At 38.3% G+C, this 20,631-nt stretch overlaps 2 protein-coding genes across 2 annotated transcripts in view; one reads left to right on the top strand and one right to left on the bottom strand.

Annotated features, from left to right (window-relative positions):
* The window catches only part of LOC128837710 (serine-rich adhesin for platelets-like), a 137,107-nt gene that overhangs the window by 68,602 nt on the left and 47,874 nt on the right, over positions 1 to 20,631 (bottom strand). The gene's annotated exons all lie outside the window — the stretch shown is intronic.
* Positions 1 to 20,631, top strand: part of LOC128837711 (probable ATP-dependent RNA helicase DDX60) — a 61,114-nt gene that overhangs the window by 17,688 nt on the left and 22,795 nt on the right. The window contains 15 exon segments of the mRNA XM_054029091.1: positions 1,372 to 1,544; positions 4,054 to 4,306; positions 5,443 to 5,606; positions 6,392 to 6,544; positions 8,104 to 8,253; positions 9,280 to 9,399; positions 11,676 to 11,771; positions 12,316 to 12,431; positions 14,653 to 14,792; positions 14,989 to 15,098; positions 15,201 to 15,305; positions 15,394 to 15,522; positions 17,107 to 17,234; positions 18,427 to 18,585; positions 20,447 to 20,591. Of these exon segments, the coding sequence (XP_053885066.1) occupies positions 1,372 to 1,544; positions 4,054 to 4,306; positions 5,443 to 5,606; positions 6,392 to 6,544; positions 8,104 to 8,253; positions 9,280 to 9,399; positions 11,676 to 11,771; positions 12,316 to 12,431; positions 14,653 to 14,792; positions 14,989 to 15,098; positions 15,201 to 15,305; positions 15,394 to 15,522; positions 17,107 to 17,234; positions 18,427 to 18,585; positions 20,447 to 20,591 (2,141 nt within the window).

The raw sequence follows: 20,631 nt of genomic DNA on the forward strand, positions 1-20,631 counted from the left end.
CACTGCTAGAGAGATATGCACAGCTGTTTGCCCACCCATTAACACATACTTTGAATTAAATAATAAGTAAAAAGTGATTTTATTAAATACAGAAAGTAGGATTTAAGTGGTTTCAAGTAATAACAGACAGAACAAAGTAAATTACCAAGTAAAATAAAATAAAACACGCCAGTCTGTGTCTAATACAGTAAGAAACTGAATACAGATAAGATCCTCACCATCCTCACCAGTTCCAGAATGCTTCCTTTTACAGACTAATCTCCTTTTAGTCTGGGTCTAGCAATTACTTACACCCCTTGCAGTCACTGTCCTTTGTTCCAGTTTCTTTCAGGTATCTTTGGGGGTGGAGAGGCTCTCTCTTTAGCCAGCTGAAGACAAAATGGAGGGGTCTCCCCTGGACTTAAATAGACTTTCTCTTGTGGGTGGAGACCCCCTCCTCTCTCCTATGTAAAGTCCAGCTACAAAATAGAGTATTGGAGTCACCTGGGCAAGTCACATGTCCATGTATGACTGAGTTCCTTACCAGCCAAGCCACATTCCTGGGAAAGTCCAGATGTGGATTGGCGTCTCCAAGTTTATTGTTGGCTTAAGTGTTTCTTGATGGGGCACTTACTGAGAATAGTCTTTTCTCAGGAAGCTGACCAACTGCTTCACTACAGCCTACTTAGAATCAAACAAGTATGCAGCCATATTCATAACTTAGAATACAAAAATGATACATGCATACAGATAGGATTAATAGATTTAGTAGATCATGACCTTTACAGAAATATGTTACATGGCATATGTAGCATAAAACATATTCTAGTTATATTATATATATATATATATACACACATATAAGCATATTTCCATAAAGCCTTATGGGTGGCCCCGTCACAGCTGTCTTTTGTGCTGGCCCTGAGCCTGTAGATGTGCTGGTGAGATATATGTACCCTCACCTAGTTTGAGAATTCAGCTTCAGGGCTGCCAGGACTTTGGGTTGCACTAGGGTTCTGAGCAGCTCACTAGCTGTGAGGTGGTGTTCAGGACTTAGGTGGCTTTACACATGCCCACCTGCGGGGATGTAGGCACCTACGGGAGTTGGCAGCAGTTGAGCAGTAGTTTTGAAAATGCCTAAATGTTGGGCACAAGTGCCTAAGTACTTTTGTGAATCTGGCCTTAAATTCTTATGTCAGCTAGGGTCAGATTTTGAAAAGGTGTTAAAGAGAGTTAAATGCCTATTACCTTTCAAATTCTGGCCCTGGGGCACTTTTGAAAATTTTATCCAAGGGCTAAATTTGGAGCTTTCATCTCTTGCCAAAAAATGAATATATTGGAATTCCACCAATTACCTTATAAGTCAAAAATAATTCTCTCTGTTTGCTGTAGCAAAGTCCAAAGGTCCAAAAGAAAGAAGAGGCATACAAAAGTTACAGTCTTATTATCGACTTTATGGAAGATCGTTGGAAGGCAACATTTCAAAGACAATTGTAACCCAGGTGGATGTGCCCTTGGTTCCCACAAGCACTAAGACTGCTGTCACAAAGACAAAAAAATTACATGTAAGCATATTCAAGTTGTTCCATAGCATACCTATGCTTTCTGCTGTCCAGGCTCAGATTTTTCCTTCTGGTGTAGTTGCTTTGGTCAAGAATACTTACCTGGGATTTTTCATTTGTCAATCATTAGTAATTTTTATTGAAAGAATAAATCCATCCTTGCACCCTAGATTTAATTGGTAATTAGTGTGAACCCATTTTTATCCCTGTACAGAAATATAAACAAGTAGCTGTGTTTGGAGCTGGAGCAGTAAAACGATAACAGAAAGCTTTAATTTTGGAGACCTATACAATTAGTATGTGATTGAGTAGGAAAGAAAAAATAAATTTTAGGTAGGGTTGGCTTTTTACAGAACCTTTTCAGAAATAATCTGTTTAAAAATTGAATGAGGTTCTTGAGGTTTGTTTAAATATGCTGCTTGAAAACTATATCAAAATAGCCATTTAAAAGATTAGGAGTACTTGTGGCACCTTAGAGACTAACAAATTTATTTGAGCATAAGCTTTCGTGGGCTACAGCCCACTTCTTCGGATGCATAGAGTGGAACATATATTGAGGAGATATATATACACATACAGAGAGCATGAAAAGGTGGGAGTTGTCTTACCAACTCTGAGAGGCCAATTAAGTAAGAGATTGAAACAATCACACGGAAGATGCAGGTGGCTCATATCAATATTCCAAAATTGAAAAATACATGTGTATGACACATCTTTTATGTCAGTGTATGTGGATCAAATTAATGTCAATAAGGTACAGTTGAATACAGTACTCTTGGTTCTGAGCTACTGTCAGGGTTCCCTCCCCACTCTGAACTTTAGGGTACAGATGTGGGGACCCGCATGAAAGTTCCCCTAAGCTCATTTCTATCAGCTTAGGTTAAAACTTCCCCAAGGCACAAATTCTCTCTTGTACCTTGGATTAGGTAAACGCTGCCACCACCAAGTGATTCAAACAAACATTTAGGGAGGGCCACTTGGAGCCCTATCGTCCCCTAAAATCGCCCCAAGCCCTACACCCCCTTTCCTGGGGAGGCTTGAGAATAAACAAGATGAGCACAAAAACAATCAGATTCTTAAAAAACCTGAACTTTATTAGAAAGAAAAAAGGTAAAAGAAGCACTTCTGGAAAGTTAGAATGGAAGATAATCTCACAGGGCAGTTAGATTCAAAACACAGAGGATTTCTCTCTAGGCAAAACCTTAAAGTTGCAAAAACAAAAAAACAAACAAACAAACAAAAAAAAAAACAGGAATACACCTTCCTCTCAGCACAGAGAAAATCACAAGCCAAAACAAAAGATCATCTAACGCATTCCCTTGCTAGTACTTACTAATTCTATAGGAGTTGGATTGCTTGCTTTCTTGATCTGTCTCCGGCAAGAGCCACACGGAACAGACAGAACAAAGCCTCCCTCCTCCCCCCAGATTTGAAAGAATCTTGTCCCCTTATTGGTCCTTTGGGTCAGGTGCCAGCCAGGTTACTTGAGTTTCTTAACCCTTTACAGGTAAGAGGATTTTGTGCCTCTGGCCAGGAGGGATTTTATAGTACTGTATACAGAAAGGTGGTTACATTTCCCTTTATATTTATGACAGCTACAATTTGTGGGTTCAAGTCTCAAGTCTTAGTTGGACTCATGGCTATTACTAACATTTGGGGTGAAAGGGATGGCAACAGAGGACATTAGTTTGTATTTGTTTTGAGAAAATATTCCTAACCAATGCAAAATCTAAAAGTTCTTTGATTTTGATTTCCCTGCGTTTGTGACAAATAATGTCTGCATTTATATATCAAGAAAGATTTGATCCTGTAAGCCCTATTCCATATTAAATTGCTGACTAGAATAATACATGCACCATTTCTGATTTTACAGGATACATGAAAAAGTGTACCTGGATGTTAATGGGCAAGATTGAGCAATGAACAATAGTAATCATTACTGTATTTCTTAGTTAAAATATCATGACCACTTTGTATCATTTAGTGTGGAGTATAGATTTAAGGCCTGATCAAATGCCCATTGAAGTCACCAAGAGTCTTTTTATTGACTTCAGTGGGCATTTGATTAGGTCCCTAATTGTCTTCAATTTACTGAAATACCTGGAATTATAATTAGAATTTTCATTTTTCAGGCTTTAAATAAATGACTTCAAGTTGTGACCTAAACGCTCTTTTTCGTTTTATGTGTTTGTGGCTCTTTAGATATTAGAAAGTTAAAGAACTATTTCATATACTTTTAGTATGATTTGTTGAATAAGCCTTTTTTTTGTAAAACATGTACCAGTATTTACCAATAAATTATGACTTGCAGAGAATTCAGTACTATTTTAAACAAAATTCAAAGCAAAACACAACACACAAATGGGGAAAAATCCTATAATTTGCAGTCAGTCGTTATTCAGGCAAAATTCCCATTTACTTCCAAGGACTGGGCTCAAGGCTTACAACATTTTTCATATTGCTTGCACACATTGGTATTTAGTTCTGTATATCTTTATTAATTTTTTTGTAGAAAAGTAAAGCAGAAATAATTGCAGAGGAAAACCAGAAGCGACTAGAAGCTAAAGAAGAGAAGAAAGAACAGGAACAGTGGAGTGCCTTATCTGTGTCAATTGAAAGGGAAATTAAAGAGAATTTTACCTGTGGAATAAATAAACTGGAGAATTTCCTCAAGACATGTCAAAGTAATTCTGTGAAATTCACAGCAGAAATGGCAGGACTGAATGTCTGTTTAGAAGTTTGGAAGGAACACTGCAGAAACCAAGGTATGATTTCTGAATTCATTTTGGGCCACGATCATTCTGCATCCTACATCCCCAGCCCCCCCCCCCCCCGCCCCCTCCCACAAACCCCAAAGCTTTCATTAGACTTTCACAGCTAGAATAAAGGCACATACTAATGCTAATTTTCAAGTATGCATATACACCCATTTGGGGAGAATTAGGCCTCTTTTCAATTGCTGGCCAGAATTTAGCCCTATATTGGCAAATTCAGGATGCCACGAGTCAGATTTAAATTAACCACTTAAACTATGTTGTAACTGTTTTCCTATATCACCAAACAGTAGGCACGCATTACTAACATAAAATCTTGATTTCACTGTACAAAATTTAGAAGACTGCATAAGCTGTTCACTGAGCAGAGTTGTGCAATGGAAGGTGACTGGACTGAACTGGTCTGTAGAGCCTGGGGCAGTTAACATCCCCACAACACTACCAAGAGCCTATGTAAAGCTGCAGCTAAAGAATATTATGGAGATTAGGTGCTACAGGAAGTATGTCCTGAAGGGGCCAGAGCAATAGCAACCTATACCCCTTTGATTGGCCCATGCTTACTATTCCATCCTGGACGGTGCCCTAGGAAGGTGTCTGAACAACCAAACAGACATCTAACTTGCTGTGGCTCTAGACCTTGCCTTGTTCTCTGACCCTGACTTCAGCCTGATAACTGATCTCTGGTCTTTGCCTCTGACCTAGACTCTCGCCTCCTGATTCCAGCCTGGTAACTACTGCTGACCTCTGGTCTTTGACCTTTGCTTGACTCTGACATTTGCCTAGTGAGCCCAGCTGTAGCAATTACACTGCCTTGTGGCCATCCTTGACTTGGTGACACCAACACAGCAGTGACCATGAGGCCAGATGTCCTACGCTCTGGCCCCTTGCAGGTTGGGGCTGTATGGGCAGCAGGAGCGCTTCGTCTGCACATAGTCCAATCACATAGTCCAAGCATGGGGAAAGAGCCATGCCACCTCTCCTGGGATCATTTAAAAATAAAATAAAATAAAATTTAAAAAACACCACACACATGGTTGGAGCAGTGCGGTTCCCAAAACCTGAAGAGTAGATTGGAAGAACTCCTGATGATTTGATCATATATCAAATGGTTCCTTTATTTATTTTAGGCAAAAAATCAAGAGATTTAAGCATAGCTGTCCAAGTGATGAGGAGAATTCATATACTTCTTGAAAAACACCAGGAACTATTAAAGAAGCCACATGTACAAAAGTTGTCCAGATGTCTGAAATACCTTGGATTTGAGAATTTGGCATGCTCTTTGTCTAGCCTGGTAATTCTTATAGAATACAATTAATTTTTACAGAACATAATTAACTAATGAAATTAAAAGTGGTACAACAAAGATTACTTTGGCACTTGTGCCCATTTCCTGACAGTTTACACCCACTGGGCCTGAACCTGGTTCAACTGAAGCCAACTTCCCAAAGTGTTACTTTACACTGCCATTTATATCATCCAAATGTTGCATTGTAACACTGTAGAACAAGAAAAGATGGTTCTAAACCTCACAGAATGATATAAAATAGAATCTCAACAAAAATGTATACAAGTTATTCAGTCCTTCATGAAATGTAGCTGATATGCAATTATTTATACGGTATGAGCTGTTGTTTTAGGCTTTCTGCAGGCTCAGGGAGATATAACTGCAGCCATTTATACTTGTTTCATATATTACTTCAGTCTGCTATTTAACAGTGAATAATACTTGTGGAATCAAATCTTTCCATAGCAGACAAATGCAAATGTATATTCAGCTTGACTTAGAGTACATGGACTTTGCTGATAACTATCAGATCCATTAAAAATTTATGGTCACATTCTCATTACATCTGCATGTAGAATTCCCATTGACTTTTATGATTTCATGCATTGCTCAAGCCAGCATTGTATGATCTTCTGTATGGGAGTGTCTGAAAATCACCTCGCCTCCTCAGCACACATCAAACTAATTTTTCAAAGCTTGTATAATGTTCTACAATGCAAAAGCCAGATGCCATTTTCAATTACTCTATCCCTAATTCTAAATCTGACTTGAATTTTAATTTGACCTTGTAGATAATAGAAAGTGACAATGAGAAGATAGCCAAATATACTACTGAGATGGGAGCAGCTCGTTTTCAGCTACAATATATGGGCTGTTACTTGTTCAGAGAAGAGAGGAAAGATCCAGATCCCAGAGTACAGCATTTTATACCAGATACATGGCAGGTAATGTTACATGTAAACTATTTTTAAATAGTGCTGTTAGAGATTCTGTCAAGGTTTTCTTTCAAAATTAAAAAAAGCAATGAATGAGAGTCATACAGGATAATAAACATATTTCATTTCTCTCACTGTTGTAACTTATCCTCTCATTTACCACCTTTTATCCTTTATATACGGTCTTATGCTACTTTCTGTCTTATGCTACTTTAAGCCCCTGTCCTGCATTGGGATCTGCTAGTGCTGACTCCCAAGGCCATATGGTGTCTCAGAAGACAATGCAGTGATGTCCTGTGGAAGGCAGTGAAATTCTGCATGGTACAAGACTCTACAGTTACAGATCCCCATGCGAGATCAGGGCCTTAGAATCTAAACTCCTCAGGGAAGGAACCTATCATTTTTTACCTGTCTCTTAAGTATAAAGAATACCTCTGGAACTTTGTGTGCATTGGTATTAAAAATTGTAATATGATGCACTTTCATGCATAATCTGAGTTTCAATTTTAAGTTATTTATTGAAAGACAATTAGAAATGTACCAGTGACGTGCAAACTTTTTTTTTTGTTTACACAGGGTGGAGAGTAATAGTTTCAGTGCATTTAGTGTGCTATTACTTATTTACACAATAGCTGTAACAAATACACTGTAATGGGGCTGTACATTTAAATATTTCATTGGACTGTCTGGGAAACAATCCCACATTTCTTGTACACCCAAAGCTTCCAATGGGCCAAGGATAAGAAAACCTATCAAATCTCTGGGTTTACACTGCAGAGAAACAATTTTTTGTCGGGGGAAAACTCCTACTCTATGGGTAAATCCTCGTTGGATTGGCTGCCCTTCTCCATCCGTCTGTCTCTAGGAAAAGAACAGTTGATCCAAGCTGCTGCATGTTCTGAAGGAACGCCTGTTCCCTCAGAAAACATAGCAAACATAGCTCTCTCTATATTATTGTAGAAAGGCTGAATCAGAAACAGCTTGCTCATTTCTCATGTTCACACCCGCAAAAATTTCACTTGCTCAAGGAGCAACATAAAACTTGGCAAATATGCTGGGAGTGGGGAAGATATTGCCAGTGCTGCCACTTCCTCCCTACAACCTCCACCCTGGCCAACTTCTAAAGGTCACTGGTAGGGTGGGGAGAAGAATAATGAAATGCTGGGTAGTGGGAGCTGGGAAGAGCTCTGGGCTGTGTGGTTAAGCAGTACTGGTATAACATAAGAAACAATGACTGCATCAGAGAAAACTGTGACTTTTTTGCTTCTAAATTATACACTGCTGAACTGACTGGTTCATATTTTGCTTTTTTTTTTTAAAAAAAAAGTTCACTTTTGAACTGAAAACTTTCTTGTATCAACAATTCAAACCTAAGTGCAGTTTCCAGGCCAAATTACGGAAAAAAATAGTTTACAATTAAAAATCAAAGTGTGATGGAAAAAATATAACACTACTGCAGCAGCAGAGAAAAATATTTTGAACTTTATAATACTGATATTAAGCATATCAATCTAGAATCGATATATATAATTAAATGTCTTGAAATAAATGATTTGTTTTATCTCCAGCGAGAGCTTCTTGATGTTGTAGACAATAATGAGTCTGCAGTGATTGTTGCGCCTACTTCATCAGGGAAAACCTATGCATCATTTTATTGCATGGAGAAAGTTCTGAAAGAGAGCAATGAAGGAGTAGTTGTATATGTTTCACCAACAAAGGTATGGCTATATATAATTACATATTTTGTATGTTGACTATAGTATTTCCCGATATGATTAAAAACAATTTTGGTGATTATTTAAATTGATTTAGATTATATATGTCTGTTTTAATTATACATATCTACTTTAATTAAATATGTTTAGAAATATCCCACCTGATATACAGAATTTAGTTTATGTTAATATTCATACAGCACTTTGAAGGTGGAAAGCACTAAATAAGTGTGTATTATGTCAATGATGAAAGTAGCATTTGATCAGGGTATAAAAAAACATAGAAACCTAATAATTGCCTGCTGGATCAGACCCAAGGTCAATCTAGTCAAATATCCAGTCTCTGATAGTGGTAGTACCAGATGCTTCAGAGAAAGGAGCAAGAAACCCCACAATAGGCAAATGTGGGATAATCTTTTTTATGAAGGTCTTATCCTAATTCCAAATAGTTAAAAATGGTCTTAAACCATGAAGCATGGGGTTTTATATTCCTTTCAAAGCTAATTTTTAGCATTAACTGTTATAAGTCTGGATATTAACACACAGAAACATTCAGTGAATATGTGATGCATCTAATACATGTGCAGTTTTTCAATACTGCATGTGAAATCAAATGTTGTGCACAGTTATGATTATTAGGAATCCAAATGCCATTTTCATTTGCAAGTAAAGAATATGTGCACACAAATTTTGCCTGCACCCTTAGAGTCTGACTTTGGAAAATTCTGGAACATACTGTAGAATGTGATCTATGTTTTAAACTTTTGCAGAAAGAGGTAAAATACAGAATTAATATTAATATATATACCAGCTCACACATCAAGTTTCTTCAATATCAGTTATGAATGAAACTAAAAAATAAGGGTTGTTATAGTACTCTAAACTTTTATTGCTGATCTAAATTAATATTGGTGTCATAAATTGTGAAGCCTCTGCACATCTCAGAGCACCATACTAATATAGATGTACACTTTATGTATGTAAATGTAATAGATTTATTAATGATCTGTTTTATGTAATAATGACTAGGCTCTTGTAAACCAAGTGATGGGAACTATATACAATCGGTTCACCAAGACTTTGCCTCATGGATTAGTAGTAGGTGGAACTTTCACAAGGGATTATCGCCATGATACCCTGAACTGTCAGGTACGGTATTCTAGATGTATTACTGCATACTATATTTATTTAAATAGTGACTTTTGCACTTTTGATTGACTCCACAGAAAGTTTATTTTTGACTATAATAATGTTGGCATAACTATATAAAGATTAGAAAAAATCTGAGTTACTTGAGCCCAAGGTTCCATCCTGCCTACTAGGCACTCTCTACCTGTAGGGCACAACCTACATGTTGGCCACAAGGAGGCTTTGGCTTGATTGTATGCTGTAGTTGAGAAATACAGAAAGAAAACCAATCAAAATCCTTCAAGCATTAGCACCCAGCAGGTGCAAGATAGGGAAATGAAAGAGATTCTCTGCTCCCTTCTTTTCTCCTGCTGCTGCTGTACAACTCAACTCCAGTGCAAACTCAAACCTCCCTTCCACATGCTCAACTCCTAACCTTCTGTATAGTGCTGAGCTCCAGACTGAGGTTCCACAAGAAAGTGTGGAGCCCACAGAAGACCGTGTGTGGAATTGAGAGAGGATGGAGAAATACAGCCCATTTAGCACCAGCACACTTTTGCTCACCTTCAGAGCCTTCAATATCTCCCACCCCTAGTGGCTCCCACGAGCACCAGCCTCCCTTCCAGTAGCCTCACCACGCTATATATCCTCACCAGTCTTCATACCCAGCGTTTTCCTATTCAGCATCCATCACCAAAACCACACTGGGGTTCTTGATATGACTCCAGGCACACAACTAATGGCCTTCAAGGGTGCAAACTGTAGGATTTAGATTGATCCTGGCAAAAAAACTATGGATGGATTTGCTGTCTTGGTTGAAAACAGCTTCAGTGGATGCCTTAAACTGAAAGTCAAGCTAAGCTATTATAGCTAAGCTAATTAAAGATCCCAAACCCCCAAACACAGTTTTCACCCTGAAAAAGGAGGAGACTCTATTAAGTCCATTAGGGACTTTGCTGTTGCTACTGATTTTATGTGGAAGGTACTCAGCTGCAGTGGTGATGGGCTGCATTATAAAACCCTAAGATATCTAGATAGGACCACATTTATTGAACATGATAGTTAAGCTATATTATTACCTTGGCCATTACAGTTTTAGAACCACTGTTAGCTTTGCCATAAAGTAAACAACATCAATATTCATTATTTTCTCAACAGCGATATTTACACTGCATTGCATTTGAGGACTTATTCCTGTGCTGATGTTCTTCCACAAAAATAACACTACTTTTAAAAACACATAAAATATAATAAATAGAACTGCATTTTTTAAATTATTCCAACAGAAGTAGGCCAAAGCTTTTTTGTTATCTCTAACACATATTAGGCCCAATCCCAAAGCAGCATCCTTGTTCAGGGAAAAAAAGTGAAACAAGTCATAAACTACATGCAGTACATAGGGCAGGGCCGGCGCTTCCACTAGGCGACCCTAGGCAGTCGCCTAGGGCGGCAGGATGTGGGGGGTGGCATTTCGGCGGCGATTCCTCTGGGCAGGAAGAAAAGCGGCCGCGGAAATGTCACCGAGAACCAGGGCCGCCCAGAGGGGTTTCTTCCGCTCCCGGTCTTCAGCGGAAATTCGGCGGCGGGTCCTTCACTCGCTCTGGGACCCGCCGCCAAAGTGCCCCAAAGACCCGGAGCGGAAGGACCCCCACCGCCGAGAACGCTGCTTCAGAGGAGGAGCTGCCGCCAATTACTGAGGAGGAGAGCTGTTGCCTAGGGCAGCAAAAACCCTGGTGCCGCTCCTGACATAGGGACCCTGGTGCAGTGGCTACTCTAGCAAAATGTTGTGATTCTCATATACATAATAGCATCAGTGCATGGTGGATCAGGTTAAACTTAAAGTTTATTTATATTTTGCATATCTGGAGATCAGGCAACTTTGTCATGAACTCGGATGTGGATGGTCAGGCCTAGTGGCTGGAGCCAGAGTTAGAAACCAAAGCCAGTGGTCAGAATCAGTAGGGAAGCAGACCTAGAACAGATGGAGCAAGACAGGCACAAGCGAGATCACAGCTGTGGGCATATGCATTGGACAGCCAGAGATCACTCGTTGCTGTTGAGCTTAAGAGCCGGCTTGCTGACTTCGCCAAACAGGTGGCGTAGTCAATCAAGTGTCCCTGCTGTGGGTCAGCTGTGCTCATAGGCAGCCCAGAAACTAGGCAGGTGCAGCTGCAAGTCCTCATTGCTGACACTATACATTTATAATTACCCTCCTTTTCAATTATGAAAGCTATTTTTTTTTACATTTCATTTGTCAGTAGGCTTAGAAGTAATACGTCACAAACATTTCTTTTCAGATACTTGTGACAGTGCCTCAGTGTTTAGAAATCTTGTTGCTATCCCCTCATCGCCAGGATTGGGTCAAAAGAATAAGATATGTTATATTTGATGAGGTAGGTGTCTTTTAACAGGAATCAAATTAGCTCATGTATGAAATTTTTGAAAGAAGGAACCAATGACTGCATTTTTCAAAATATGTTATTACTGGCCAGCGCCCATCTCTGGGAATATAGCTGTAAACTTCTTAATTTTCAAGACATAAATTCTTCCACTTCCATCTCGACCCTCATCGTACCTCTATATTTAACTGCATAGAAATTTACCAATTTTTTTGGAAAAAATTGTAATGATAAATCTCACCAAATCTGACACTGAGCATACAATTTAGGGGCAGATTCTGTATTCCTTATGCATCTAAGACTGCTAGTGAAGTCTGTGGGAGGCTTGGGTACAAAATGAATATAGTGTTGAGTCCTTCAGATCTGATCCAATACCACTGTAGTCATTAGAAGGACTCAGTGGGCGGGAGTGGGCCCTTAATGACACATGCAGCAATTTCTGAATTTTTGGCACTCATTTAGTGAAGTAAGTTATTTTTCTCATTACAATGTATTTCCATATTTTAGGCTGATTTTTTTCCCATATATATATATATAGGTACATTGTCTTGGTGGGGAAATTGGAGCAGAAGTTTGGGAGCACCTCCTGGTTATGATTCGATGTCCCTTTCTGGCTCTCTCTGCAACTATCAGTAATCCTGAACACCTTACTGAGTAAGCATGAACTTTTTTTTACTTATAAGAGCATGTGAATTATATACATTGGATGGGACAAAATTACCTCAGAGAGTACAGCATGAAATGTAGGTGAAAATATTCATGTTTATTTAAAAAATATCTGGTTCAGAGCTGGATTGCTACAGCTCTTACTTGGTAAGGCCCAATACCTCTGCCTGGCCCAGCTCACATTGTGACTCCAGCTGTGGTGGAGAGAGCAGAGGTTCCACCCTGATACCCACTGCCATGAGCAGGAAGAAGATAGTGGAATGAGCTCTGGCTACACCCCACTACTTGCTTCTACCTGGAGAAGTGCCAGAAATTGATTTTTATAGGGTCTAATCACATCAGCCACACCATCAGAGGCTCGTTCACCTGCACATCTACCAATGTGATATATGCCATCATGTGCCAGCAATACCCCTCTGCCATGTACATTGGCCAAACCAGACAGTCTCTACACAAAAGAATAAATGGACACAAATCAGACGTCAAGAATTATAACATTCAAAAACCAGTCGGAGAACACTTCAACCTCCCTGGTCACTCAGTTACAGACCTAAAAGTCTCAATTCTCCAACAAAAAAACTTCAAAAATGGACTCCAACGAGAAACTGCAGAATTGGAATTAATTTGCAAATTGGACACCATTAAATTAGGCTTGAATAAAGACTGGGAGTGGATGGGTCATTACACAAAGTAAAAACTATTTCCCCATGCTGATTTTCCCCTACTGTTACTCACACCTTCTTGTCAACCATTGGAAATGAGCCATCCTGATTATCACTACAAAAGTTTTTGTGCTGATAATAGCCCACCTTAATTGATTAGTCTCATTATAGTTGGTATGGCAACACCCATTTTTTCATGTTCTCTGTGTATATATATCTTCCTACTGTATTTTCCACTGCATGCATCCGGTGAAGTGGGTTTTAGCCCACGAAAGCTTATGCCCAAATAAATTTGTTAGTCTCTAAGGTGCCACAAGTACTCCTCATTCTTTATACACAAAACGGTAATTTGTTATTATATTGATGGCCATATTTGTTGTTTTCTTGTCTACATCTAGTCATGGGTGATTCAGTTTGGCAGAAGTCAGAACTCCTTTTTCTTGCTGAACTTTCTCCCCCCAACCCCCATTACAAGAACAAAATTCAAATTCAAGGATTTTATTTATTTATTTATTTATTTGTTTATTGTGAGGTAGCAGAAAAGTTTGGTTAAGGGAGTTGTAAAGGTTGCTTTCACAATGTTTCCAAAACATAGCCACATATTTACATATTTTGCCTTTTAACCTGTTCTAAATACACCTAACTATTTTCTTTCAGTTCTTTTACAGAAGCTTTACCTTTACAGTAACTCCTCACTTATCGTCCTCCTGCTTAACGTTGTTTCAAAGTTACATCGCTGCTCAATTAGCGAACATGCTCGTTTAAAGTTTTGCAATGCTCCCTTACAACGTCGTTTGGCTGCCTGCTCTGTCCACTGCTTGTAAGATTCTGTGGAAGAGCAGTGACTTTACAAGGGAGCATTGCACAAGTTCCTCTTCTCCGCCTCCTTCCCCTCCCTCCCAACGCTTAGCACTTTCTGGGAGGGCGGGGGAGGAGCGGCGAAGTGCTACGTCTCCACTCCTTCCCCTCCCTCCTAGAAAGTCCTAAGCATTGCCAAACAGCTGTTTGGTGGCAGGGAAGCACTGGGAGGGAGGGGGATGAGTGGGGAAGCGCCGTGTCTCTGCTCCTCCCCTCCCTCCCAGAAAGTCCTAAGTGCCGCCAAACAGCTTAGGACTTTGGGGGTGGGGGAAGGAGCGGGGATGAGGCTGCTCTGGAGAGGAGGTGGAATGGGGGTGGGAAGAGGTGTGCCTGGAGTGAAGCAGGGACAGGAAGAGGCAGGCCTGGAGCATCCCTAGCAAAGTCGGCGCCTGTTCTTCTCCAGGGAAGCTGCCACTGCTGCTGCGAAGGTGCCTAGCGTCCTTGCCTGCAGCGGGCTGTGCCTGTGTGGGGTAAGCCTGGGGACCTTCCCAACCACAGTACAGTACTGTACAGTATATGCCTTTTGTCTGCCCCCCAAAAATTTCCTTGGAACCTAACCCCCCTCATTTACATTAAATCTTATGGGAAAATTTGATTCATTTAACATTGTTTCACTTAAAGTTGCATTTTTCAGGAACAGAACTACAACGTTAAGTGAGGAGTTACTGTATTTTGTTCTTTCACTCTAGGTGGCTACAGTCAGTAAAAAGATACTGGCAACTTGCTGAAAGTACAATAGAAGAAAGCCCTGGTTCTTCTACAACTGCCAGGAAATGTACAAGGAAGCAAAAACTACAAAAAACAAAAAAATCATATAGAGTTAGACTAGGTCTGTATCAGAATATTTTTAAATATAGAAAATATCATTTGTGGCCCCAATCCTGTAAAGATTTACACATGTACTAAAGTTTATGAACTGTGAATAGTTCCTTCAAAGTAAAGATCTTTACAGAATGGGGTCCTTAATTTTTTAAAAAAACAAGTGTAGATGCAATTCATAAATAAATTTATGCTTGTATATACAGTATTGCATGGAGAGAGATACAATGATCTGGAAAAGTATGTGTGTTCTCTCAAGGATAATGATTTTATTATTGATCACTATCACCCATGTGCTGCATTAACAGTCAGTCATGTAAGTATAATACCAGAGCCAAAATGGTTTTATCAGATATTATATTAGCAATATTAACCAAAAAAATCATTCTGCTGATTCTTTTGTTGAATGTACATATAGATTGAGAACTATGGCCTTCCTTTAGACATTGCCTTCTCTCCACGAGAGAGTATCCAGCTATATGACATGATGGCAAAAGTCTGGGAAGAGTGGCCAAGATTACAGGTGTGTATACACAATGGTGCATGAATGATATTTTTTGAAAATACTGAGAGAGCAGTTTGCTATTATTTTTATTGCTGGTGTTTTCAAGGAGTTAGATCCTGAGGAATTTACCTCTTTCAAGAATAAAATAGTAATCACAAAGGCAGATGCAAAAAATTATGAACAGGAGCTGAAGAAAGAACTAATCAACTGGATTATACTTGGCCAAAGAGAGAAGGTAACTAAAAATGTCAGAAGCGTATCCCCTTCTGAAACGTAAATACAATATTAATATAGTACAAGTACCCCCTAAGTTATTAAAACTAACTTTTTGCGGTTTCTTTTGTTAATTGAAAGCATTTTCTATGGCTAAAGTTCCAATGGCTCCTAATATCAGTGGTGTTTCTAATGTGTTTGGGTGAGATTTTCAAAAGCACCGAAGTGAATGGGTCATATAACTGCCATTGTGAGAGCTGGAGTCCCAACTTCCTTAGATAGTTTTAAAAATCCCACTTTTTATGTTTAATGCCTTCTCACTGGCCTTGCTTTACTTTAGTCCACTTCTTATCTTAGTGCATTCTTGAATCCCTTTGCGCAAACTATAGGTAGTGGGCATGTTTCCAGTTGAAGAAGCTTTTTTTTCTGATTAATTATATTAATTATTATTATTATTATTTGGATTACATTCACACTTAGAGGTTGTCCTAAACACTTTACAAGCACCGAATAGAAGATCTCTATTCCTATCAGCTCACAACCTGGGGCCTCACTCTATAAATCAGGAGCATCTCTGTTGAAATCAGTGGAGTCACACCAGTGTAAAACCTGTATAAGTGAGAAGAGAATCCAGCCTCTAATTAAGGCAAGATACCTCAGTGGATATACCATAACAAGCAGTAAGATCGGGCAGTGGATGGAGGACAAGGGAAACAACAATAAATAATATGAAAAAGCAAAATCTCTTTAAAATGTGGTATTTTCAACAAAATGTCTAATGGTACAATAATTCTTACATTTGCAATAATTCAGCATTCATACAGCAGTTTAAGGCCTCAATCTGTATGTGGAATTCTTATTGAAATTAATCTGAGTTTCACAGAGTCCTCAAAGGATCCATTCATAGGCTGTATACTGCTGCCACAATTATGGGTGACCTTATAAAAACCTAAATAGATAGAAAGTTTAAACAGAAAGCTGGAGTTTTAAATTACTTTGATTTACATTCAACATTTACATTATTATTGTGCACCGTTTGATTTTTTTCAGGTCTCATCAAATTTTGTGTTTTCACGCCTTTAAGACCGACCCACTAGGAATCATTGCTTTATACCATCTTTTGGGCTAATTAAATTCCTGAATTTAAGCACAAATAAACTCAACACTTGCTGAAATCTGTTGTGATTACCAGAACGTGTATATGTATTTTGAATATACTGGGCCAGGTTGTGTCCTAAGCTACATCCTTGTGACCCCATTGTTGCCAGTGGGATTACACTGAGCAAGTATTCCAGAATTTGGCCCTGAAGAATAATCACAACAGCCCTGTAAGTATTATCCCCATTTTCAAGACGGGGAAATCATGAAAGAGGTGAAGTGAGCTGACTAATCAGTGACTGAGCCAGAATTAGAATTTAGGATTCAATAAGTGGTAAGGGAGCAATGTACTCTAATGTAACAAGCACATGATTCAGTGTCTGGAATTTCTGACTTCCTTGAACAAAGATATGAGGAAGGATAGTTGCCTCAGATAACAAAGTTTATAGCCTGCTCCATAACATACAGTTTGCACTATAAATCAGATCACTAACACTACTTTGTCTAGGTGCATCAGCTGCTGGAGTCCCTTAAACCTCACCCTGTTGAATGTTCAGAAAATGAAAAGCGGATCAGATTTGCACATTTTGTTAAAAAACTACAAGACATGGATAAATTGCCTGCCATATTTTTTATGTAAATATACAAATTCTTTTTTTTTAATGTATATCTTTTTACAAGAGTTAAAATGATGTATATTGGAGCTAATACTGACAAGGCTCAGCAAGGTATGTTTTGTAATGTGCTATTTATTTTCAAGAGTCTCCTGAGATTAAGTTTTGTTTGTTAGACTGTGGTAGGTATGAATATCCATTTGATTAAAAACATTTGAAGTAAATGCTCATATTGTAGATCACAAGCACTCTCATCCTGTTCGCTTCCATGAGGTGTTAAAAAGTCTAGCTGAACTACAATTGGAACCTTTTAAACTGTGTGTGCGTATGTACACACACACGCACACACACTACATAATTAAAGGCATATCAGGAAGGTGCTCAGTGCCTTGCAACATTGGAATTGTTAAGGTTCATAGCTATAAATATATAGAGAGGTATATGCACATGTGTATATATTTATGGTATATAATCCATTTTGTATTGTCAATAATGTTTTTAAATAAAAAAAAAGCTTGATTCTTTTTTTCTCCTTTGTCTCCTGAAGAAAATGGACAATGGAGTTGTTGGGTGGTATGTGTGTGTTTGCACATGTGTATACAATTTCAAACAAAAATCTAAATGAATAGATTTAAAAAAAACATACATTTTGTTTAATTCTTTAAACAATTACAAGTATAACTGAGAGATATAAAATAATCTGAGACAAGAAATTGTCCTCAGCAATATAGGAAACTGATGTGATTGCTCAGAGATAAGTCAGAGTCTATACAGAATGACAAAAGTAAAAAGGAAAATTCTGAAAAATTGAGTCAGCTAACTATATTAAGGACCTGATTCTCAGCTGCCTTGTATCTTGCATAAATACTTACATCTGTGCAAAGTAGGCATAGAACTCTACCATCCACTTACCCACTTTGCTTAGGTGTAAGATCCAATTCAGCAAAGCATTAAGCATATGCTAAACTTTTTAAGCATTTGAGTATTTCCATTGATGTCAATAGTACTATTCATATGTTTAAAGTTAAGTATGTGCTTAAGTGATTTGTTTAATAGAGATAGGGACATATTTCTAAGTTTATAGAATTAACTGACAGATTACAAGACCTACTTATGACTATTACTCTAACAGTATGACATAAGTACCTTGTTTAAAAATATGTATCTCTTTAACAATCAGCATTAACTAATCTTACTACAATTTTTGTTTTAAGGTTTAACATTCATTCAGTAGAAAGAACAGCCATGGATACATTTTATAATTTGATGAAAAAACAAAGGAGTGAACGAGATCCAAATATTGAGAAAAAAATAAAAAGTTTAACAGACAAACTAAGAAAAACAAATAAAACTCTAGGGAAATGTCTGGCTGCGTAAGTATTACTATATATTTATTATTTTATTCTGTTAGTGCTCAGAGGCCTGAATCAGGATCAGGGCCTAATTGAGTTTGATGCTGTAAAAACACATAGCATGAGACAATTCGTGCTTCAACGAGTTTATATTTTTAATACCAGGAATAATAAGTGGATGTAACAGACAAACAGATGAAATGGGCAAGGGAGAGATGATGGTTTCCACCATTTCCTTTGGCAGGCTACCTATATGGTATATAAAAACTTGTTATTTACATCCTTCAAATGTTAACAATATCCATCTCCCTAACTATATATAATCAATAGAACAGAGTGATTTTTGTGATGTCCAAACAACTCCTATCTGAGGCCCCCAAATCAAAATCAAACTTTTCAAATTCAGATATGGCAGACATAACATTGTGTAATTAAATATATAGTCATGACATCAAACCCAAGAAAAGTACATGTCAGATGTGAGATCCTCAGCCCTGCTTTGGCCCCTTTGCACCATGTAAAAGGGCCAGAGCAGCATAAAGGGGCCATTAAAAGCTCCTTTATGAGGATTCTTCTAGAGCAGGCACTGCAGAAGACAGCCATAAGGCTGCTTTCCAAGGACCTGTTTTCAAACTCTAGCACAAAAGGTGTAGGAGGCAGTGCTGCAACAAACAGAAATGTGGAGATTCCAAGCAGTGCTGCAGTACATAGGGCAGTCTTGGGAGGCTTCCTTAACTTAGCCAGGCCCTCAGGGCTGTCAAAGTTATGCGGAGACTTCTTCAGCCCCCAGAGCAGCTTAGGATTGGGAGGTGCTATGAGTTTTGTGATGTTTAGGGTACAGCACAGAATCTCACTCCAAAACTATGGGCCAGGCATTTTGGCAGAAAAAGGGCTTTTCTTTTGATAGCTGCTTTCCAATATAGCCAGCCTTCTCCTACAACCTGAGTTTAAAGGATGGACCCCTGGAACACGGGCTCATGTGGACTGAGGTGATGATTGTTCCATGAAGAGTATGTTACTTCAAAGTGAATGAATCTTAAGTGTGTTTCCCTGCCTGCACTGAATGTGTCTACAGTTGAGAGCAGCTCATTCATTTCTGCTCCATTATCTACCTGGAACTTGCTTATTTTTGTCAAACATCAAGAGCCAGATTTTTAAAGGTATTTAGGCACCTAAAGATACATATAAGTGTCTAATGGGATTTTCAAAAGTGTCTAAGTGCCATCTTTGTAACCTCTGGGAGTGTACATTGTGGGTGGGCTGGGGTCTGATGTCATGATGACATTTAATTTATTTCAATGGGAGTTGGGCACCTAGGTGCTTTTGAAAATCCTAGTAGATTCCTATCTTTAGGCACCTGAATACCTTTACATATCTGGCCCAACGTCACTCTTCCTTTTTCAGATTCATGACTTTAAATCTTCCAGTTCATGTTAGCATATAACTGATACAAAACCCCTGTCGTCTTTCTCTTCCCACACTACTGTAGCATTCTTTCATTCTTCTCTTACTGTACAATAGAGTACCTATCCTTAGTTTGCAAGAATATTATACTTTCTTGGCAATATTTTCCACTTTTACATTTCTGCTTTCTTTTCAGTTTCCTCCATTTTGTATATCATTATCCTTTTTGCCCATGTAAGTCACTTTATATTCTGCCTTATACTTTAAAATGTTCTTGTTGCTTTGTATGAAGGCGATGATATAAAATTCAATTGATATATATTTAATGATTTGTGAATTTACATTAGTTTTGAGATCTTAATTTATGAGTCACTTGAAAAGGAAATGCATATTTAAAAGTTGAAAAGTCAAAAGAGTACTTTGTAATCAATTTTAATAACAAAAAAAATACCCTTTTAAAATTGTATGTTTTATACAGTAACCTAAAAAAGGAGTCTTCCACTAAACTTGAGAGAATGATCCTTAATTTGAACAAAAAACAAGATTTAAAGAAAAGACTTGAAAAGCTTACTAAGGTCCCTCCAGACAGTACTTATGCTAATTCTAAAGCTGTGGATAAAGAAGTGAGTAATTCATTATTGATAAACATAACTTTTGCTTTTG

This window comes from Malaclemys terrapin, chromosome 5 (assembly GCF_027887155.1).
Source record: "Malaclemys terrapin pileata isolate rMalTer1 chromosome 5, rMalTer1.hap1, whole genome shotgun sequence".
Taxonomy (NCBI): domain Eukaryota; kingdom Metazoa; phylum Chordata; order Testudines; family Emydidae; genus Malaclemys; species Malaclemys terrapin.